We start from the raw sequence: 24,321 nt of genomic DNA, 5'->3' as shown, positions 1-24,321 counted from the left end.
GCTGTCATTGAAAAAAAAAAAAAACCCTAACCCTTTCCGTAGAAAAAAAAAATCCCAGTGTATTTTTGGTTATAAATGACCGTATCTATTTATCTGTTAAGTTATACCCAAGAAATTTTTAGAATGTGAGATAATTAGCCACAAAACCAAAACCATCCATCTGGCTTATTAATTATTTCACCAATATCCTGCAATTTGAAGACTTTTATTCCTTGCATTGCATGCCTTAAGCCATTTTATTAGCACTGGTATAAGTTAAATTGTCACATATTAGGAGTTACAGTATTTTCAACCTTTGATAAAGCGAACAAAGCCACTAACAAATTTAACTACACTAAACATTATGCCTCCCTATGTAAAAGCAAAAACTAAACCAAACCCAAACAAAACACATACACACAACCTCAAAAACAAAACAACCAGACAGAAAACCCCGCAAGAAAACCCAATACATTGACTTAAGGTTGGAAGGCAATAAAACAACATGTAAAGCCTTTACCTTACTTCCTTAATTACAGGCATGTTTCAAATATCAAATATCTCTGTATATTCACAACTGCCATGAAAATAACTTAACAGAAATGTAAAAGCACTTTCTTTGTATCATATAAGGAAGTAAAAATATTTAATCTATCATTACATCTAGTTAAAATTAAGTATATAACAAGTGAGATAACATAGAGAAATATAAAACAATTCATTGCCATCAATAACATTTAGCTGATGCTTCCTCCTTTAAAAAACAAGTCAATTCCTCCTAAACGACTTATGAGCTTTAAGGCAAACATTAGCAGTTACTCTAGTCTGGTGCTTAAAATAAACATTAGCAGCCACTCAAAAGTGCCGTTCACAAGACCCCTTACGTTTCAGTCTCAATTGTGATTTGAAGATCTCCTTACAAAAATAATGCATGCTCTACACAAGAAATGAGCATACATCATTTCGAGCAACATACTATCTTCTTTTTTTCTTTAAGGTACAAACTGTACAGAGAAACCACCAAGTTCAAATGCGATTTACTATACTCCTTCATAAATGCCAAATATTTCCTAGGTAACATTTTAACCCTCCAAAGTTACAGGTCTCGTTCTGTCTTACTGCTTTTGAGAAGGCAGAATATGAAAAAGAACTGCTGAAGAATAGAGAAGTCCAAAGTTTCCTTCACAGCCTAGAACTGTGCAGGATGCAGAACTAAATTTCCTGCCAATGTACACACAGTGGAGTGAGGATTCCTCCGTGCAATTTATTGCATTCTGTGAAGTTCTGGGAAAGGAAACTAAGAGCCTTCATCACCTCTGCCAGAATATTAAGACCAGAGAAACACAGTAGGCACGAGAAGAAAACCATTTACCAGTTATGAGCAAAGAATCAAAACTAAAAATAAAGCAACAATAACATGGCTAATTTGTTACTTGTGAAATACAGAATATTAAATTTTGTATCATCTTTAGGATATTGGGTTAGGTTTTGGGGCAACAGAGTAAGACTCATCACTGTAACAAGCAAGTTATACTAGCATATTAATGTGTCCAAAAACCATTATTTGGTTAGGGTTCTTTTCTTTTAATCAAAGATTTGCAAAGTAACCAAATCAAGATTGACTGATGTCTGCCACTGCTTTCTTCATTAAGGTTATCTTCTACTCCGAAACTTTTTTACCTTCAGGAACAAGTTAAGTTTTCCTGTACCATGTACTGAAAACTGTTTAAGCTGAAAAGGTGCAGTATCTGCACATTTAGTTTGGCATCAAGGAGTGTCTTCTCTACCACATAATCACAATCTTTGGCTTTTACAAACTTGCTCCTACCACTCTAAGTATACAACATTCAAGTCTGGCTTTCCACACTAGCCATAGCAGTTTATTCAATGACCCTTGCAAACTCTTGGTTAGTGTTTTTGCTGACCTTCATTCATTTGCCCTGTCCAATTTTCTCACTGGATGAAATTCTCTTTCTGTACTTAACTTCCTTTAGAATAATAATTCATGCCCATACAATAGTCAACGTAAACTGAGGCTACTTTATGAACTTCACAGTGTATGTTCATGAGCAAATAACAAAATTATGAGCCAAAGTAGGCATTTCATCAACCATGTTCAAGGCAACTGTTGAAATATTACATACATATAAAATGGGGATTATATATTATTATGCCATTAGTCCCAAGGCACTGAAGTCTACGTATTAAAAAAACTAAATTTGAAGTCTTGATGGCATAATTTCATCTTTAGGTTACTGACTTAATTAACTTTTAACAACAGTTCTATTAGTAAACTCTTCTGAAACAGACACACAAGGTTTTTTCTGTCACAGACACCCAATTCCACACTTCCCTATAAACTTATGATATTTCTCAAATATTGAAGAAAGCTGAATTAATTACTTAATGAAAAAAACAAACAAACAAAAAAAGCACATGTCATGTTGTGAATGCACTTTAGTCTCCATTTCTGCAACCAGCTTTTCCAACTGCACTAATAAAAGAGTAAGAAAGACAGCTCATACACTTAAATGTTTGGGGCAAAACTAGTAGCATTAATGACTGGTAAACTCTCCTAAAATCAGTGAAACAAACTAGCAGAAGTTTCACATGGAAATGTAGCGTACAGCTGCTGCAATAGATTGTTTAACAACTAAGCATCTTCACTTCTCCATTATGGAAAAGACCTACTTCATCTTCAGGCTACACTCAAAGAGGCTCTATAGCTAAATTTGATGTAAAACTCCATTGTTAGCTACAACTTTGCTAATTATTGAGGCAAATCAAGGAAATATTGCAGGAATAGCCTGCACTAAGGTTTTTATTCCCACAAAGAACACCGTAAACACTCCTTGTAGCCATTGTTATCACACCTCTACTCCCAATATTGGACAGAGGTCCACTATGGGCACCTGGGGCTCGAAAGTGGTACTGCACTCACCATCCTTAGTGATAGACCAGGCAACCACCTATGAGTGTGTACAGACACACATTAAAACCTTCAGTTACAGCATGTGTACGAGCATCTAAAAATCACAGAAAAGCATTACAGAATGAGTCGCATCACTAAGAACCTCAGTTGTGTATGACTAAGGCAGATTTACGAATTCACCATGAGCTTAGAAACAGTTCACTGCATCCAGCTCTGCAGTTAGACAGAAGATGAACTCTTCTTCATAAATTTTATTGCTGTTGTATGAACATAACATGAAACTCTTTAGCAATAACAGGATTTGGCATACAATCCTGACAGCTGTTATCCCTAGCAACTGGAAGGCCTTTCAGAAATTTCCTTTTTTCATGTCTTCCTCAACCTCAACCAGCTTGATGCTCACAGCTAGAAGTCCATTTAACTACTTCATTTAGCTTTCACCTCAAAAAGCCTGCTAATGGAAAGGCAGAGGAAGCAGGTACTTGCAGAAACAATATCAGAATACCAAGAACACAGAAGACCCTCACCAACACAAACACTTGAGTACCAGGTAGGGGAGTCTCCCTTTGTGAGAACCACACAGTGCAGGGGTAGAGCACCATCTACATAAGCCTGAGCAATCTCTGTCTAGACAATAAAAAGGCTGGTTCTCTATTCCAAACTTACATCCACGTAACAAACCTGAACATCATCATAATTTAAATACGTAGATATTATGGGAAAAAGTCTTTACTGCTTGGGCTACTACCTCCACCAATAACACTAGGGAGTTCTTACACTGTATAAATTCCAGCCATAAGCCTTATAGGATAAGCAGAAATTCGAGCAGGATGATTAGGGTCTGACCAGCAGAGAGCCGTTTGGCAAATACATTTCAATGAGTACCATGTACTTTAAGTTTGGTTGGGAGTTTTGTAGGGTTGGTGCTTGGTACTTTTTATATTAAGTTTAGAAGAGAACTTTAATGAACTTAGTTATCTGTGTCATTTTGCTCTTTCCTGATATATAACTTCCACAACATTCAAGAAGAAATTGTTTTCTGAGACACTGGAGTCTTGATGAAATGATGTAACCCAGTGCTCACAGGAGAAAAAAAACAAACCAAAAAACAGAAAAGTGTGCAAGATGATTCTCACAACTCAGAATCTCCACACTTCCTCCAGCCCTCTAAATTAAGTCTCACATTTATCTGACTCCTGTGTGAATACGGCATGTATTCTTCAGTTAACTCTAATGATCAAATTAAAACAAGAATGCCAGAGAACAATTCTAGCCAGGTAATTGGCTTAGTATTTCTGTGTTTCATGCCTTGAGTCTTAATACAAAGAACCTTCTCATGTGAACCTTCACCTTTAACCAATTAATGAAAAAATAAAACTAAATCAAAATTTTCCATTTCAGGACAGAATCCCAAAATATTATGACTCTTATGATTGTGCTACTAGTTAACAACTGGAGACTACTTCCAGGGAAGGATGCTACTTACACCAAAGTGCTCAAATGAAAAACAGAATAATCACTTTCAGTGAACTTGTCATAGCCAAATATTGAGCAAAAATATTATCTTAAATTTAAAAATTAATAAAAACCCAAACAATACTTTTCCACAGTCACACAGACCTGTTATGAATATCAACCATCTGTTGAACTTAACAATTTCCTGAAAACTATGTCACACAATCCACAAGAAGAAAGACTTCTTTCAGGGATGCAGTTTGTCACAGTCTCTCAGATGATACTTAAAAGACATCATGTTTGTTTTCCCAATAGTTCCTTGGTTTCCATACAGCAAGAGGAAAAGAAAAGCACAGAGACAAGAAATATGTCTGTAAAAAGCAGATGTCTATGTTACATACATTTATGGCTAAATCTACCAACAAACTACTTATGTTTTAGGTTTGGAAGGGATGCTTTTCTTTTTATTTTGGTCTTGCACAATACATGTTTAATCTATACATAGCAAAAGAGATTCCTACAGGTAAAAATACCATTAAAATTGCACAGATTATCTGTACTTATTTTTTTGTATTAACCATTCATGCAATATGAACCTACAGCTTCTTCTTAACCAGGAGACAACAGGATACGGTATTTACTGATGAAACAACACTTCTGTATGTTTATGAATCAAAGAAAGTCCAAGAGATAAAAAACCAAACAATGATGCCTTTTAAATGGTAAAAAGACTAAGTCATAGAGCTTATGCCTATAGCACACGCACATTAGAAAGACAGGCTTTACTACAGTAATTTTGTTGGTTTTAAACAAAGAGGAGTTTCAGCTAAAACTACTTTTTCATCCAACCTATTGTAAAGAAATTGCTACTTGACAGCTTATAAGGAACAACGACTGCCGATACTAGCATGCTGCACTCATTCCAATGAAAATGTTAAACCCCGCCGATACAGCTTGTAACTTCCCCGTTATTTATGTTACTTTTTAGGCAGGCTGGTGGTGTGTGTAAGGCAGAGGCTCTGCCAGCACAGCATCCCCCGCAGTGTGCTACAGCTGCACCCCTGAGCGCTCCGCAGCGCTCCAGCAGCGCCGCATCCCGCTCGGCAGCCAAAGCCAGCGCCTAGCAAAGGCACCCTGGCCCAGCAAACCGGGACCTTCCTCTTACCTCCGCCTCCTTGCTCTTCTCTTTCTTTGTGCCCATTGAACTTCTCCCATTGCTGGCAGTCTCCCGCGCTGGAACTACAGAAATCTGCTGGAGTGGCATTTTTACAGAGCTGCAGGTTGCCAGTACCTGTTTGGATGCCTTATATCTTCACTCCCCCCGAGTAGCCCACCTGTACAATTGTTCATATCCTCTCTTTGCCAAGCTCAGCTCTAAATAAAAAGGGGAAAATATTATTTGAGAAACGGTGTAGCCAGGGTCTTCCATCAAAAGAAGAAGAAGAAAAAAAAAAAAAAAATCAACAAAGCAGAGCAAATTGCAAACACGAGCGAGACACGGCAAACAAAGAAGTAAAGCACAACAATCCAGGGAGTTTCACATGCTCAGAGTGATGAGTTGCTGCAAGTCTGTGTCCCTGGAGCACCCCGCCATACACTATCCCCCAAGAGCACTGTGGGAGACAATTCAATTTCTGAGTTACCTAATAACTGTCATGGAAACCAAGGAAACCCAGGTCTCACAGGCCCTTATTAGCAGTCGCTTCCCGCTAAAGGCACAGGCTCCCACATTTGCAGCAGCTGCCACTTGTGCTTTTGTTTGCCATCCGATTCCCCAGGAGCGCACCGGGCACCCCCAGAGCCCGCCCCGTGCTCGCTAGGTACAGCAGCAGAAGGCTGAAAAGCTTAGTGTCCTATTTTGGAGCCAAAATCTCCTCCTTGAAAAGCACCGGCGAGCTTGCCGTGTCCTTCATGCGTCTACAGTAATCTGCTTAGGTCAAAGGATCTGCCTTGAAGTGAGGAGTAGCGGGGAGCAAACGAGGTGTAAAAAAAGGGAGACAAGACTGGGAGGGATTGCAAATATGCCTTTCTGAGGTTGATAGTAAAAAGTTAACCCTTTGCTGCGCTCCTCTTCTCCCGAGACTTCCCCTGAAGCCGGCTGAGCAGGACGAGCCGGAGGCTGCTGCGCCTCTCCAGCAGCCGCACACGCTCTGGGAATGTCACTTAGGGGAGCTTCAGTGCAGCAAAACCCCCAGGAAAACTGGTCCACATTCCCCCTCCCCTTCAAATGCCAAACAACACAAGTCCCAGGTGGTGAATTACAAAAATGGATATGAAGGAAGCCCTATCATTTATCCTTCTCTAAGACATTTATTATCTTTGATAAGTATTAGGAATTCCAATAAAACTGATTTTGATTAAAAACAGTAAAGAAATTATTAGATCAGAAGTTAAATTCTTAGCTGTATAAATAACACAAGAAGGAAAGAAAAAAAGAAAAAAAATCCCACACCAAGTACCACCAATGTTTTAATATGCTGTCAATTAAAGAAAAAAAAAATATTACCCAAACCCTGAAATACATCATCTTTATTTCCAGCTGTACAGAGTGGCACTTAGAATTCTGACAAGAAATAATAGCATTATAAACAGCCTGGATTCTCTTGCAAAGCCAGTTGGGAGGATTTAAAATACTGTTGATTCACTTCTCCACTACTTTAGTTACTATTTCTCAGTCTGAGTTAATAGAGCTTACAAGGGACTAGCTTGAGATGAATTGAGATCTGGTTCAGGTTGCCATCCTGGTTTTACGTCACTGATTTAAACTAAGGTATACTGATAGGCTGGAATAGAAGAGTTTATAAATGCATTAGCAAAGAAACAATCTGTGCTAGGAGTTCAGAGATGCTGCAAGTGTGCACATTTTTATATTTATATAAATATATTCTATATATCCATAGTCATGGAACAGATCTACAAAAATAAAATTAATTCCATTGGCATTTACACAGTTCCTTTTACACATTTTAAATTATATTTCACATGCTAATTCAATTTTTAATTTCCAACATTCCAAAATCAGTTTCAATGTAAGTTTAAATAATTTCCAGTGTACCCAAGGAAATTGTCCTGAATTCTGAATACAAATAAAGGAAAAAAAGACAAGCTCCAGCTCTACCAAGACAGTGGTAAATCAAAAATTTATTCCAGAAATATTCAAAGACAAGACATGTCATATACCAGGCTGGTAAAGTTTAACTGTTAATCTTAAACTTGATTATAATGTAAAGGAAATTCCTTTTTAGTTCAATAGAATGTTTTAAAGCTACAGAAAAACTCTTTTCCTTCCTCTGAGGCCCAACCAGATTAAGAATTTCTAAACCTGAATTCTGCTTTGTCATGATAATCACTCACCTCTTTTATAAAAATATTGATAGAAAAGTAGAGGATTTGTGGTATTTAAATGGAACCTTCCTGTAAATGTGCTTTCATGTCTAGTTAAGCTTTAAAAAATCAACCTACCTTTTGATACTGTGCCAATAATTCTGCATTTGAAATAATATTAACTTGAGATTTAAGTCAGAGATTTCTGGGTTAACCAGTAATCTCTTTAATCCCATCTATGCCTGTTTTAGCCAGAATAAAGACCTTACAGGGTGTGATGTGCTTAGTTTTTTTTAAAATGATGCGGGGCCCCTTTTTGCCCCCATAGTGTACCTGTAACATCAGTGTGTATCCAACAAAACACCCTAGTTCCAAACAAGAGCTATCTTTTAGCATTAGATAGGTCCATGCTTGCATTCTGCTTAACTATTTTACTAATTACATTTCTTCATCATGTGGAGACTTCAAATTAATGTGCAATTGCCTTCTCTGTACATATGGTGAACATGGCTCTTCTCAGCCTAAGTGCTAAAACAAGTGGCAAAACAATCAAGCCTCATGCTGCTATACCTAGAAATATAGAGATCACCACTGCTCCAACGGTAAGGAAGCTGCTGGAAAATACAGGACACATCCAGATGCACATTGTAAAAGTCAATGGCAGATGTGTGGTTGGGATAATTTTTCATTAAAATTTAGTTTTCCGTCTTTGCTTCTTCAAGTTTACTGTGATAGAATTACAGAACTTTTGCAAAGGTGTTAGTACACCTGTGATCTCTGTGATCTCAGAACATCAGAGCACATCTTAAAGAAACAACAAAATGATTGATTTCAATTTACAATGCGTTTTTAGCTCCCAGAGTCCCAAAGTTGTAAATAAAGTGATTTTATATATACACACACAACCCACCTTGTTAGAAAGTGTATTTACTTCCACTTATCCTCCATGGTGAACAGGCTGTGGTGTTCTATTTAAAGAATGCTAATTTTGGCGAACGTACCACCCAAAGAGTCGTGATTTCAGAGCCATCCCTCACCTGAAGGACAGTGTGACAGCTGCTCGGTGAAGTATGAAGCTGCTGTGCAAAGCAGCTTGATAGGGTTTCAGTCTCAAGAGGATAAGAATAACAAAAGAGAACTGGTCACCTGGAGCAGGTGAAAATGACATTGGCAGAGAAAAGGAGTATGTGTTGGGTGTGTATTAGTAATTGATTTACATTAATATAATTCACAGTTTTTGAAGCAAGTAATTACAGGAAAGAGAAGTACCACCCCTCCCTCCTCTTGCTTATTGCTTGAAACCCTACTAATCCCAGCTCGGGATAAGGCAAGGAATCCAACTTTATTTTCAGTCACCCAACACATTCCCCTTAGTACATACTTTATGAAGAGTACCAGTCAGATCTTGGGGACCATGAAAGAAACTAGGACAAAAGAAATAATTTCCCAGTGTCTCACAATGTGTATCTATCCACTCCCAAGCTGTGGACTACCCTGAGTTTCTGCTCTCACCTGCAACACATTAAATCTTTTCATCTATTCCCTCCACACATGGCTCTGCGGGTACGGTGTCCTCTCTCACACTCAGGACACACACATTCCCTGCACAAAACTTCCCTAGAGGCACTTCCATAAGAATGTGACAGCAAAAAGGGATAAGAATTATAACCCTACACACACACACACACACACAATGTTTTTACTTTAATTTAGGAAGGAGCACGTCATCTTCTCAGCATACCCATTTGCATGAGACTCCTGCTTTGAACTATGAAGACAATCTGATCAGCTATGGTTAATGGTTCAACCATGGTGATGCAAGTTCCAATGAGAGAATGAAAGACAGCAAGACAATTCTATTGTAACACAATTGCAAGGAAACTGTACTAGTGTACTGGCAGTTCACTGGCAGCTTATATAGAATAGCTCTTATATACGTTAATAGCTCTGCCATCGCTTACAAAAAAATTTGTACAAGACTCTTGAATTGAAAAAAGCATAATAAGTTTACCTGCATAAACAGCACTATCAGAAACAGGTAATTCTAGCTCTTTTTTACTCACATAAAATAATCTTTAGATAAGATGTACTGCAGCTTTTATATGCTCTTTCAGACAAAAGCTATACTGAAGTTAAAAATAAAAATAAAAATCATTGTGGACATAAAACACTTTCAAGCTGGTTGTTTTGACTCCACATTATTTGCCAAAAAGACACATTGGCTACAAATACACAATATACAAGAAGGTATAGACATATATATAGTCCTATAGTCCTGAGATTTAGGAATTACTTTAATTTTCCTCAAAATTAAGTTACAAACACTGTACATGCTATGACCCTTTACGACCTAACAAGGATTGCATGTCTTGTAACAACTTAGGTGCAGAGACAAAAGTCTGAACTCTATAGCAGCTGTGGAAGCAGACAGACACTAGTGCTAGGTCATGATCAACTGGGATGAGTGCAGTCACTTTATCTAGCAGAAGCTCCCAACACCTAAATTAAAAGTGCAACTAGCAGTAGTCCAATGCAGTCTAACAGTTCAAACAGGACTGTTGTAAACCAATCCCTTGGGCTTCCACAGCATCCTGAAGCTGACACTAGAACCAAATGAAATTTTCAGATAAATGAAAAATTCCTTTAGATTTTCTCCCAAGCCTTAAGCCTACAGGACCACAAAGTTGGTCATGGAATTAGGGCAAATATGAAAGACATCTTTAGCCAAACACAAACATTCCAAAGCAGTAGATACCAGATGGAAATGGGAAAACCTGTTCTCTGCTATGTGCACGAATATATCCTAAATACTGTTCTGCACTGTGGGCTGGCTTCAAATGGAGGAGCATCAGGAATGCAAGTTTTCAGCAGAATTCATGTTCAAGTAAGTCCTTAGCAGAGGCAAAATTTAAGAGTTATTTTAAAAACTTGAATAGAATTTGCATTCTTCACAAATAAGAATGAATGGCCGTGAGATATCATATTAGAAGCTGCTTTTTAAATGCCATATGAAGTTGGTATAGATTTGAATGCAGCCATCATGTTACTAGATCCTCAGGGAGGTTTTGGCAGCTTTTTTCCTTGCCTCTTTCAGCTTTGCAACTGACTGAACTGCTGAGAAGTAGCACATAATGTAATATGGTGCATTAGTGCAATAAAGGTGTATTAAAGGTATTAAGGAAGCAATCAACTGAAAATTTCAAACTAATGTCTTTGGATATTTTTCTACGTTGCCATTCACAGATATTGTACATTATTACACATAATTTCATCAACAGCATTACTAAGCACAGGCAATCTTGCCCTCCACTGAGAGACTAACAGAAGTCAGTGGGAATACAGAGGAATCTATTTGCCACTTGTATATTCTATGCAGATATATTACCTAAGTAGAAAATTTCTAGAACATCTGAAAATCCAAGGTCACAGGATGGTACAAGTCAAAAAGCAAGTTAAAAATCAAAAAGTAATAGCTGAGACTGAATTAAAATATGACTGGTACCTCAAATAAAAGTTAACCTAGCCAAAACTTAGACCAATGAAAGTGAGATATAAAATGACAGTGGTGATAAATCAGCTATTAAAACAAATTATCTTCATTATCTCCCAGCAAAGAGAATTAAAACCAACTGATTTTCTCTGCCAAACACAAAGACCTTCACAGATGCCTCCAGTGTAGTGCTTGCACTAAGTTTACTTTATTTAAATTAAACCAAGCATACTACTTCCTCATCACACTACAGCATCCCCATGAAATAGGGAACAAGGGAAGACTTGTAAAGTTCTAAAAACTGCCAGTAATTTGAACAGCTCATTTAGAATTTAGAATTTTTGTTTAAATGTAACTAAAACTTATAAAAACTGTCAGAAAAAGTAAATTACCAATTTTTAGGCAGAATGGGCAGACTACGTATTTAGCCAATTTACACTAAGAAAGAACTGAAATTATGCTGTTAAGGTGTCCACTGAAGAAATTATTTATACTACAGTGAAACTTAGCTACTCAGTACACAGACAGAACTCCTACTAAGTTTATTCTAATTTGCAAAACCCAACCTGTGTGTCTGCCCACAAGTACTAAGAGGTCCTATTACCTCTGTAGTTCAGGTTTGAGGAACATCTACATTCATAATGAACTCTCAAGCACCTCTCTGCTTACAAATGTTGCTGACCTTCAGCAATGTAAAGACAGTATCACTTCAGAACAATATATATTTATATATTTATAATATATAAAATTATGTTCCTGCATTTGTAGTGGTGGAATTAATCTCAATGCCATGCTGCCTAGCTGCTCATTTCCACCAGCACACAAAATTTTAATGGTGTTGTCCATGTTCCTCTCCAGAGTAAAAGGTAAATAAAGACATTGCCATAATACAAAGTATTATCTCCCACTTCTAAACGACATACATGAAAAAGGTCTTTTAAACAGCTCTTTAACATGAAGTGGCTGACAGTCTTTATAACAGAAGCATCTAAATTTAGCAAGCAGTGGAATCCACCTGCTTAGTTTTGGGTTAAATGCTGCAAACCTGAATCCATTAATCTTAAAAGAGTTCCAGCGCTGCTTCGTAAGAATGGGCTCAAGTTCTTGGCCAACTTTCAAAGCTGCCAGTCAGCACAGGAGGGGACAGGGGCACAATCCTGGAAGACCTGGACAATCTTCTAGATGAGAGCATGACAAACAGGATGAAGTTCAATACTACAAGTAACCCAGTTACGGTACTGGTAGAACAGGAAAAAGAAATTGGGCAGCAGCCAGGAGCACAGACTGATTTAAGGATCAGTCTGGATCAGCATATTCCTTTATGAAAGGATGACTGGAAAATGCTAGTTCTCATCAGCTGCAAAAATGTAAACAGTCCAGGGTGCACCAACTAAGTTATTTCCAATTCTTCTAAGTCCTGAATAAAGCATGCCAGTAATTTCCTCAAATCTGATCACCAACATCAAAGAGATTCTGAACTTGAACACAGTAGGAAACTGTTTTAAAAAACTTGCATAAAAGAAAATTATTTGCTAACCCACCTGCTTCTGTTACTAACCACATACAATTATACTGGAAGACTAAGATTGTTTATTTTTAATGTAGATACTCAGGTACACAGTATTATGCTACGGACTGTGTTCTCAATTGTTATTTGATGAAAAAAAAGATGAACAATTTGTGATCAAAAAACAACAGGTCCATTTCTGTGAATACAGAAAGTCTACAGATTTTCAATTTAGAGATTTGCCATGCTTTCTAAGCATTATTTGTTTCGTGAATCTCAGCTGCTAGAATGTTTAAGGACGATGAAAAAATATAAGACATAATTTAAACATACAAATGAATATTCATTCAAACCAATTTTTTAAAGATATTTCTTCTCAACTTCCTACAGGTGTCTGTAGTTGACTATATTCTGTTTTTCCCTTTCACATGGCTATCTGATCACCTTATAAACACTGCTATTTCCCTCCTAATCTCATCTGCTGTGACCCTTTTCTCCTTCTCCAAGCAAAATTTTATCTTTGTCTAAATACTCATATTCCAAAAACTGTAAATTCTCTAACTCTTGAATATTTTATTTAAATAATAATAATATTTTATTTAAAGCAGTAACCTGCTTTACTGATAATAACTAAATAGAAGAAAAATCTTCTATACTGAACAAATTTTTAACCTTGTGTCCAATTTTCACATTATTTGTCTTCAAAACTTCTCCCACTGCTTCAGAGAGAGGAGGGCTCAATGCCAGTAGGGTAAGGATTCCATTAAATTGCAACAGTATGGAATTAGAAAGTATTTGTAGAAACTACCATAAGGAGGGGGAAAACGCATTTTAAATTTACTGGTGGTTTTGACCCAGAAATTCCCCTGGCTACTTAATTTTAAAAAGACTGCAAAAAGTGAGATTATGCTTCTCTTTAATGCTATGAAATAGCTTAAATGAATTCTGATACCAAGATTCATTTTAACTCATATTGTAGTTCATCTACAGGATTAACCCACTTTAAAACCACAGGTTTCACATTCTTGAACCATTTTCTTTACAGTATCACAGACTGGGTCAGGTTGGAAGGGATCAGAGTGGGCCATCTGGTCCAACCTCCCTGCTCAAGCAAGGTCATCAACATGTGTCCAGACAGTTCTTGAGTATCTCCAGTGAGGGAGACCCCACAGCCTCTCTGGGCAGCCTGTTCCAGGGCTCTGTCACCCACACAGTAAGGAAGCTCTTTCTCATGTTCAGGTGGAACCTCCTGTGCATCAGTTCCTGCCTGTTGCCTCTTGTCCTATTGCTTGGCACCACTGAGCAGAGCCTGGCTCCATCCTCGTGGCACCCTCCCTTCAGATACTGACAGACATGGGTGAGTTCCCCTCTCAGTTGTCTCTTTTTGAGGCTGAACAGGCCCAGCTCCCTCAGCCTGTCCTCATAGGAGAGATGCTCCAGTCCCTTCATCATCTTTGTTGATTTACCTCTAGTGAATCCATGCTGACTACTCCTGACCACCTCCTTGTCCTCCAAGTGGGTACAGACAGGCACTCCCAGGATGAGTCCTTCCATCACGTTACCAGAGTCTGAGATGGGGCTCACCGGACAGTAGATCCTTGAATCCTCTTTCTTGCCCTCTTGGAAGACTGGGGTGACATTTGTTTTCTTCTAGGCCTCAGGCACCCCTCCTCATCACCAAGACCTTTCAAAGACGATCAGGAGCAGTCTGGCTGTGCTGTCCAGTTCTCTCAGCCCTCACGGATGCATACCATCAGGGCCCATGGACTTGTGGATGTCAAGTCTTCACCACCAGGTGTTCTCTAACCCAATCCTCCTTGACTAAGGGAAAATCTTTCTTACAACATCGCTGTATCATGGTCTCCTGAGTCAGAGATTCCCGAGGGCTGGTCTTGCCAGTGAAGACCCGTGGAAGCGTGGCATTCTGTAACTTGCCCTTCTCTGTGTCCTGTTACCAGGGTCCCCCCTCCATTTAGTAACAGGCCCACATTACTCTTATTTTTCCTTTTATTATTGATGTATTTGAAGAAGCCTTTTCTTGCTTTCCCTTGACCAGATTTAATTTCAGATGGGCCTTGACCTTCCTTGTCTCATTTCTACTTTGACAACCTCTCTATATCCATTCAAGCAGCCTGACCCTGCTTCCATCACTTGTGTGTTCCCTACTTAGGCTTGAGCAGCGTCAGGAGTTATTCATCCACACAGATCTCCTGCCAACTATGCCAAACTTCTTGCTCACTGGAATGCATCATTCTTGAGCCCAGAGGAAGCAATCCTTGAATATCAACCAACTCTGTTGGACTCTTCCTCCCTGCAGGGCCTGCTCCCATGGGGTTCTTCCAAGAATATCCCTTAAGAGGCCAAAATTTGGTCTCCTGAAGCCCATGTTTGTAATCTTACTTGCTACCCTGCCTCCTCCTTGCTGATACTAAACTCCACAATTTCATAGTCAAGATCCAAATATTTTGGTTTAATATCCAAATATTTCCTAAGTTTAACAATAAGCACTATTGTAAGTGGGTGACACGACTAAACTACTGCCATCCATCTACTGTGTACTTTTGACTTAGAAGGAAGTAATTTGGTTGTATTTGCTTACTTTGTTACCCAGAAGCTCTTTATTTACTTTGCTAACGAATTGAACCTCCTGTGAATTTAAATGCTTTTGTTTCATTCTGTAAGGAAATTATTGATGTTTTTCAATTAAAGTGTAAGCCCAGAAGGAACTGATGCCTGACTGATACCTGGGGTCAGCAGCCTTGTTTGCTTGAGTAAACAGAGATGAAGAACAGAACCTCAATGTAAATGAGCCACCAGAGGGAGCTCATCCAGCCTGCTGAGTATAATAGAACTATATTGACATTGGCAAAAGTTAATTAAACATTTTTACAGGGGTCACTGACTGAGTTCAAAACAAAGCACATTCCCTGGCTGAAACTCTACATGCCTGAGAAACTAATGAAATCAGAAAAAGTTATTTCTTTAACAAACATGGAATGCTTTTTCTGATTAAATAAAGATAATTAAATTTAGAAATCTGTGATACAGCATTCTTCTGAACAAGCACAAGACTTTTCTTCATCCCTCTTAATTTTCTCCAGATAACAAGAATTTCAAAGTCTTATTAAACCACAAGACAAAAAAAAAAATGGTATTAAGTTTGTAATTTAAATTTGTGGAAGCGTACCAAAAGCAGAGTCACATAACTAATATAAAGATACTAATTTCAAATCAAATACAGTTTGGCATTATGATGCTTACCTAATGCTGTAATTAGTTATTACACTTAGATGGACATGGCCATACTAACTTTGAGTTTATCATCACAATACATTACACAATACATTAAATTGCAGTAGTTCAGAAAACAAATCCCTCGAGTTCCTGTTCTGGAGGATCCAATGGTTACTTTCAAACCTGCAAACATTTTTTGAAAAGCAATACTGAAATAAAACTTATTCAGATTTTTGTGTGTTACTTACTGACTAAAGAATCAAGACTCTGCCAGAAGGTTATTTTTTCTGTTACTTTTCCATGGAGCTTAGGATCTAACAGTGGTAATTCAGCAGGGAGGCACGCAGAAGAAGAAAGACAATAAAATTATTTCCTAAAGGAAAAAAGCCCTCCAACATAAGCTCCCAGGCTCATCATTGCAACTTTCCCAATGTATTTCTGAAAATTATGGGTCTTAAATATTCCTTCCAAATTAACACACCTCTTCCACAGATTTAATTACATATTTCTTTGGGTTACCCCCCATTACCAGCTTTCTAAACATTGCAAGACTAATTTAATCATACTTTTATCTTACCTCTGCCTGCATGCTTTGCTTTGGAAGATAAGATTAAATGTAACATGCTATTTCATTTATCTCTTCTTTCAGGCTTCAATAAAAAACTGAATTCTCACCAATAAAAGTAAAAGTAGTCAAAGTAGTACATAAAAATAGTACTTTTTGGAGTTAATTCCTGTGCAATGTGAGGATACTTTGAAAAGCACTTGTTCTGTAATCACACTCCTACTTAAGCACTGGAGGAAAATCCAGCCTAAGAAGATCCAATACCAGTTACAGTTCTTTTAAGTTCTACTAAGCACTTCAGAGTGCCCACCTCCTCCACACAGCTATTTCACCTTTGGTGAGCGTGATTTTTCATCATTTGCCCATAGCAATCAAAAACAATCATGAAAAAAGCTACAATTGCTCTCCAGTACACTTTCTGAAGTCATCTTTTCCAGGAATATTTTCAGACAAAACAAGTTTTTTCTTGTTTTTCTCACTCAAAAACTGCATTTTTTAAAGTCAGAAGGGGTTATTAAGAGCCTAAATTAACAAAGGGTCAGATTTGTCAATCTCCTGATTAAAAACATTTAATAAATTAATTTTCAGGATTGAAAGATTTACTATCCAACCGCCCATGTGCTACAAATATATCCAATTTCTTTACATAATATACCGATTAAAAGTTTATTTTGTACTGATGAGTATCTTAGCACGTTACCAATTATGACACACTTTTTTATATTGCAGCAGTTTAAGATTCACTAGGAGTAAATTCCAAACACTAGCAACAGTTCACACACCATTTACACTCTTCAGAGGAAAAACCCAATTTTATAAAGCTCAGCTTTACAGAAGTAAGGATCTTCATTCCCCGTTCTCTGAACTGCACAGATACACCAGCTCTGAAAGTTAGGATTACACTGGAACACCTCCAAGATGTGAAACCACTCACACCTATCTGCTTCTGGGATTTAAAAGCTACCATTAAAGTTATGCACAAAATCACTGCCTTGGTGCGAGCATCACGTGTTTCTTACCCAACAAAGGTCCACCCTTAAAATGATGCTGCCACTGGGTGAATATAAAAACTGAAAATGACAAAACAGGAAATCGCTATTTTTATTTGAATTCTAACTGGTTTGGGGGTTTTTTCCCCCCTTGAGAAACTTCCTATCAGCGGGAAACTACAAAAAGCCACACATTTCAAGACCATTTAGAGCATAAGCTTACAGACATTTTCTGGTAACTAACCCTGCAAGCAGGGAGTAAATCTTCATTCTTGTTAAGGTACACAGTGTGACAAAAACACAAGGGTAGCATCTGTCTCAAAGCAGACACTATATGTAGATATCAAACAATATACACAAATTTCAGTTAATAGCTATGGAAAATCTACTTATTCAGTGCACAAAATACTGGATTTAGTAACTAGGCACATGCATTGGTGACATTTTAAAACTGTTGAACATACCAGTGGAAAGCTATTTTAAACTGCATAGGGAAATCCAACACATACTTTGAAGCAGATATTTCTTAACAACAAAGAAAAACCAGTATAAAACAGCTGAAGAAAATGGAAAAATGTAAAGCAGTGGGGAAGATCAATATAGGCTTTGGACAACATAACTACTCAACTATGTCTATTAAACAATGTCAGTTTAATAGGCACATTAGAGAAAATGCTGTTTGAAAAGTTAAAAAAAAAAATTAGCAAAAATATCTCAAAACCAATAAAAATCAGCTTTCTCCTAAGAATATTTCTAAATTCTGAACCTAAAGATCCTCTACTCTGGACACTACTTATTTAGATATTTAAACTGGGATTAAGTTTTGGATTTTCTGAAGAGTCTAAGTAAGTTAAAAGCCTTCCGCTGCTAAATTTCAAACATGTTTTAGCAACAAATTCCTTAGAAAATCCACCATAATCATGTTAAAAAACTATCCTTTTCACTCTAGTGATTCATTTCATCTGTACTGAATATCTTTGGAAAATTCTCTTGATTTGTTCTTTGTTTTCTTCAAAGAGAATTTAGTGAAATGTGAGTCTTACCAGAAAAAAGACACACTAGATATCAAACATGCTTCATGACATTAATGAACTGGTTCAGGTCAAAATAAGAGAAATCCAGAAACAGAAAATATTTTTGAAGCAGAAACTGAGTATTTTCTGAAGCTAGCAAAACCTCCATTTCAGCCAAACATGTTTTGGGGGAGATTTTTAAAATTCCTTTAGGAAAGTTTGCAAAGATAACATTTCCATTTTTTCCAGAAGGATGAGTCTTAAAGTACCCTGAGCAAAGTCTGCACCTTAAAATATTCACAAAAACTATTGAGGCACATCTTGTTCTATTACTATTTTTTCTAACATTATCCACTGATAAACACTTTGTAGATATTAGTATTTTAGGAATCATTTACCTTATAATAATATTCTTTCTCATAAATTGATTGTAGAATTTATTCTGACTTGGCTCTTGCTCCCTCCCTCCAATATTCTTCAGCTGCCTGATAAGGTATTTTGTCACCTAAATCTCATCCCACTGGAATTTTCAAGCCTAAGTAGTAAACTTAAACCAACTTAATCGAAAACCCAGAGCTTTCTTATCTCACTGAAATTCTCATTTCAGATAGAAAATGCAGTTAAAAATGACCCCTTGCTAGATGATTTTCCCTCACTGGCTATGAGGAAAACTGAAGTGACACAAACCAGAATCAGACCTATAATAACAATATTGTAACATGCATTTACCAGAAGGACTAACAAGCTGCTGTCTGTAAGACACAAAGCAATAAATGAAGCAGCTTTGTGCTCTCCTATTACTCAGCTAAGAATGAAATACTTATCACAGCCCCGAGCTGTTGCTGTCCCACTAGCTCAAAAAAGCTACACGATTGTGTCAACTTAGCCACAGCTATTAGTGGCACTGGGTCAAGAGTTTCATTGCGTTTGTGACGCAAAGGCAAAATTTTCCCTTACTGCTGCATGCTGTGCAGCCCACCCTGGATCTAATTAATAGCAGGTACAAATCTGTTTTTAGATCAAGTGCCCTACAGTTGCAATTTTTGGAAGTGTTTCCTTTAGAAAAGCATTGAAATTTCCCACTGCTGCCTGAGCACGAGTCCCTGGTAGTACATGAGTAACAAAAAGCTGAGAGCTGCCCTTCTCTGAATTGCACAGCCCAGTTTACTCAAGGTGGTGGATGACTACCAGCATGACACACGCAGGAGCATCTGCCTTCTATGCTGTCTGCGATTTCTTCATTTAACCAATACTCTTTTTACTACCCTTTTCTTTTTTTTTAAAGTGAACAAACACCTCATTACAACTTTCCTTGTAAGCTTCTTGACAAGCAACTTTCTTTCAACCAGAAAATAGGGGATAAAGGATGGAACAACTAAGCTATGTTTAAAGAAAAAAGCTACTACTGTAAAACTCTATTTTCAACCTACGTGTTCTTTGTATATTTAGATGTTAGTCACTCCTACAGGAAAAAAAAATATTTCTTTATATGTGTGCCATGTCTAGAAAATCAGAAAGCCAGTCTTAAAATTAGAACTTTCAGGCTATATTAACATAGAATTACATTTGTTAAAAACAGAAAGGATTAAAATTCTCTGATTTCAAAGAATCATTGCAACCCTTCCCACCTCACACTCCTTACAATAACAGTGCTCAACTTTTGTCTGTAAATAGCATCTTTTCTTCCATTCAGGGATCACAATTCTGAAACAACTAAGCATGTGTAGTGGGCTACTTTTCTTTCAACAAAGGAGACTATTGCTGTGACTTATTCTAACAAGAAGTAAGCAGATATATATGCTTATATAGGTGCAGCCTAACGGGATCAAATTAAAACTTTGTATAACCAGCATAAAAAAGTAGGAAAAAAACCCCAAAACTGTTACTGTACTTTCCTCTCCATTTGTTTTTGTGGAAATTTTCACCAGTTTCACAGAAACAATTGCTGCAAGGTCATAAACATTCACTGTGACACTCCCACCCCATCAGGTTCACTCAAACAGTATGGAATCTACAAAACTTCCACCTCCAGAAACACTGATGAAAAGGACAGATCATCCAGCTGGAGGAGATAAATGATGAAGAACAAAAGTGAATAAAGAAATGAAAAATGCACAGAAGAAACAGGAAGCAAGAGCCTATTAAATGAAATTTTAAGGAATAAAGTTCATAAATTGTTAAAGGTTGGCATTCTCATAGCATAAAATCAGCCTATATAATTCAGTTACAGGTTGTAGTTAAAGTCATAATTACATTAAGAATCAGAAGATGTTTAGATGCTTTGTTGACAGAATTCTTTATACTATATATTAGCAGAATCCAAATTTAGGTCTCAGATGAGACTTATAAGAGCTAATAAGATAATTTTTAATTGTTATTGGTTAAGAATACATCTCTCCAAACGAGTTTGTTTCTCCAGATCTGTTTGCTTCAAAGTGTTCAACATGCCATCATTCCACTTAATAATACTAGTAGTAATAGTAGTAGTGGTATAGCTGCAATTAAACGCATTTCTCAAATACAACAGAATTCTTATTCATGGTGACATCTTTGAAACTTTATTTATGTGGACTATTAAGAACTTTGCAATTCCCAGAAATCTTCCAGGAAAAAAGGAATAATAGCTTCCTTTATATCTCTTTGTCTCATAATTCTGATTATGCATGGGTCTTCTTTATTTAGTATATTTAGCTCCATTAAAATACAGCATGACTTACTTAAGGAAAAAAAAAATAAAGTAAAAAAATAAACCCAACATAATTTAAAATAAAAGACACTCATTCTCTCCCAAAACAAAGAATCTCAGTCCACGGTCAGAAAAGAAATGGTGTCATTTTGCTTTCTCAAGAACTGAACATCAGCTTTCAGTCTCTCACTCTAAGCAATGCAGTTACATTTGGTCAGCTCTCAGGAAATATCTCCATTACATCACCTCACACACAGGCAGCTCCAGTCTGACCCACAAAGGTGGCCACAGCCAAGTCAGTCCACTCCACAGCCCCTCCTCAGCTCCAGCCCCCCGGTGTCACAGCTTCCCCACGCCAGGAGAAGGCTGGGCTGCTCATGTGTGAGCAGATGGAAGCCAGCCTGGTACTGACCTGGGGAAGCCAGGGGACACTCCTGATAGGAGCACCTAGGAAACCGAGGCTGCGAGGGTCACTCCAGGATCTTCCTGCCCGCTGTCAGTTGAGCCAAACTAAGTCATTATAGATAATTAATCTACTTCTTTAACATGCAAACTACTCCCACCTCTTCCACGGATCATTTCAATATGAAATCCAGGTTTATTTCAAAACTGGAAGTTGTTGCAATCCTGTTTCTTGACAGATATATACTGGGGAAATAGTGTATATATATATATATATATATATATAATCTAACCCTTAGCCACAGTGGAATGTGCGGTCTACCCTCCAAAGCAACAGCTCTCTACAAAGCCAGATGTCTGGACAAATTTCATCCTCTGAAATTAACAGAGAAAATTAGTGCTGTCAGTGCTAATAGCCTCAAGAATTAACTTTCTGGACAGTTTACACAAACAAGTTTATCAAAGGAGGTTTTCACTTCAGCAGGAATTCTTAAATGATTTCTGTAAAACTTTTCAGGAACAGTATCTTCCACATGAATACTGTATTAATACCCATCATTCCTCTCTGACCTATGCAGGTGCCAGATGCCTCAGAGGAAACCCTCACACACAGGAGGAATCACACACACCTCCAGCCCTGCCAGGTCTCCGTCCACAGAACAAGATGACCAAGATGAGGTGTACCTGCTGAGAAATTCTAGCTGTAACTACAGTTACAAATATGTGTTTTAGCTATTTAAACACACAAAATAGCACTTACCAGGACGATTTTAACGATTTTACCACTAATAACAGGACAACTGAACTTGGAAAGGCCAAGAATTGCAGCAACCTCTATGCAATGCTAACAATGGCAACCAGGCACAAAACCTTGTTTTCTCAAGATCTTCTACCCAGCTCCATATGATGGAAACTATGTACACTGCTGGGCTAGTCAACCAAAAAAACCCACAAGCTGCTGATACCTCCCAGCTCCTAGCCAACAGAAAGCTGCGGGTAGCAACACAAGCAGACAAGTTTTGCTTGTTTACTTACTTTTAGAATACAGACTTCTTTCACTGATTAATCACAAAAGTAGAAACACATCAGTATTCCTACTGCCCTCCTGTCTGTTTGACAGTAATTTCTAATGTCACTCTTTAGGTTGTTTTCTGCTAAATAAACCTTCTGCTAATAGTCACAGTCACAAACTAAGAGCTGTACAAAGAGGGTATCTTGAAGACTCAGGGGTACAAAAGTCATACAAAATCTAAACACACAAACTAGCTATCAGAGATTACTGGACAGCTGAAAGTCAGTGGTCTCACAATGCACGCATGATTTAAAAAAAGAAAAGGAAATAGAAACAACCCCAGTCTTACAGCTACACAGAGCTGACATTAATGCTCAACTAGTTAACTGAGGAGCAAAAGCACCTCTTGACATTCTAACTGTTTTCTAGCTAGCAATTTCTTATGATTCATGCAGTGTAGGTTTACCTGGAATAGACTACAACAAGAAACTGCAATCAAAGCAATTACAGAAGTATGAATTCGCCTCCCCCATTCAGGTTTAGAGGCAAGAGCTTACATATTTTTTTCCAGGAAACAGTGAATGCTTAGACCATTCTCACATGAATCAGCCCACAAAAACAGTGCTGTCTTTGGTTCATTACATTAATCAACAATTATCCTCTTTAGCTCTGTGGAAGGCACAAGAAGGCCACAATCATGACAGTCCTTCAGACTCTAACAGGAGTCTACAGCAAGAGTAATCCTGCAGAATGACATTTCCTGAGACAATCACCTAAAACCTGCCTTCAGAGGAGGGAGACACAACGCCCAGTGACACATCAACTTCTAGGCAACATGAATGAAAAAAAAATGGAAGTTGCTTCTCTACCAATGTGAGGTTCCTCAGGAGTGTTCTGCTTCCAGTGGGTCCAAAGAAGCTCCCCAGAGAGAAGTGTGCTTGCCTGGGCTTTCTGGAGGTCCTGATGCCTCCCCTGCATATCTATAACAACACAACCCTTCCACACTGTAAATTATTGGTACTGGACTTGAACCTTTCGTCTTCTGGGAAGCGGAATCAAAGTTTTCTGCTTCAAGCCAGATAATATGGCATGTAGACATACAACATAATACCACATCTCACCCAAAATTGGTGTATCTGTTAAATGGTTTGAATTAGATTATAAAGAATTTTCTTTGTACTTTTTTTTAATACCATTATGACTCTTGCTCTCAAGTGCATTAATCTTATTTTCAGGACAAACAACTATTTGCAAAGAGATTCAGCAGAAGAAAATTTCACTGTCTCTTAATCCCAGGTAAGCTTTCCTGTCAATGGGCCAACTGTGGAGTAATATCCAAGGAGTGCAACAAGCAGGTGAAGTAAAAATGACAGGCTACACACCAATGCTCATTCCTTCCCTCCCAAGCTACTTCTGTAGCACGGTCAAGATAGTCAAGAGGAACAGATGCAAATTCAGTCTTGAGAGAGGCTGCAAAGCCAAATCTTGTTGCACTATTTGCAAGTATATACTATACCCACACCGTGCAAAACATTTATCATTTTACCCATACAGTCTCTAAACCTACACATAATTAAGAGACTTACTAATGATAAAAATATATAGAATTAACGTATATTTTCACAACATTGAAAATAAACTAAGAAGTTTCTTCTACTGAATTTGAAAAAGTTTAGACCAATCAAAAGTAACAACTATTGTTCAGAGGTATTCACTGCTTGTATTATTACCTT

General features: G+C 37.6%; 1 protein-coding gene across 6 annotated transcripts in view; it reads right to left on the bottom strand.

The window, feature by feature from the left end:
* MARCHF1 (membrane associated ring-CH-type finger 1) overlaps positions 1–24,321 on the bottom strand; it is a 226,914-nt gene that overhangs the window by 123,997 nt on the left and 78,596 nt on the right. For 2 of the 6 annotated variants that reach the window (XM_088056926.1, XM_088056928.1), the window contains exon 3: positions 5,532–5,740. The exons of 3 other annotated variants lie outside the window; for them this stretch is intronic. In XM_088056926.1, coding sequence (XP_087913052.1) covers positions 5,532–5,630 — 99 coding nt within the window. In that variant the 5' untranslated portion in view covers positions 5,631–5,740. Of the gene's footprint in view, positions 1–5,531; positions 5,741–6,009; positions 6,131–24,321 lie in introns of those variants that run through there. One more of the 6 variants, XM_088056927.1, reaches the window with a different exon arrangement.

This window comes from Pseudopodoces humilis, chromosome 6 (assembly GCF_049639895.1).
Source record: "Pseudopodoces humilis isolate 2021_Gansu_Grassland_sample_001 chromosome 6, ASM4963989v1, whole genome shotgun sequence".
In the NCBI taxonomy this organism is placed as follows: domain Eukaryota; kingdom Metazoa; phylum Chordata; class Aves; order Passeriformes; family Paridae; genus Pseudopodoces; species Pseudopodoces humilis.
Note: the sequence above shows the minus strand (reverse complement) of the source record. Positions and strands in the feature narration are given on the sequence as shown.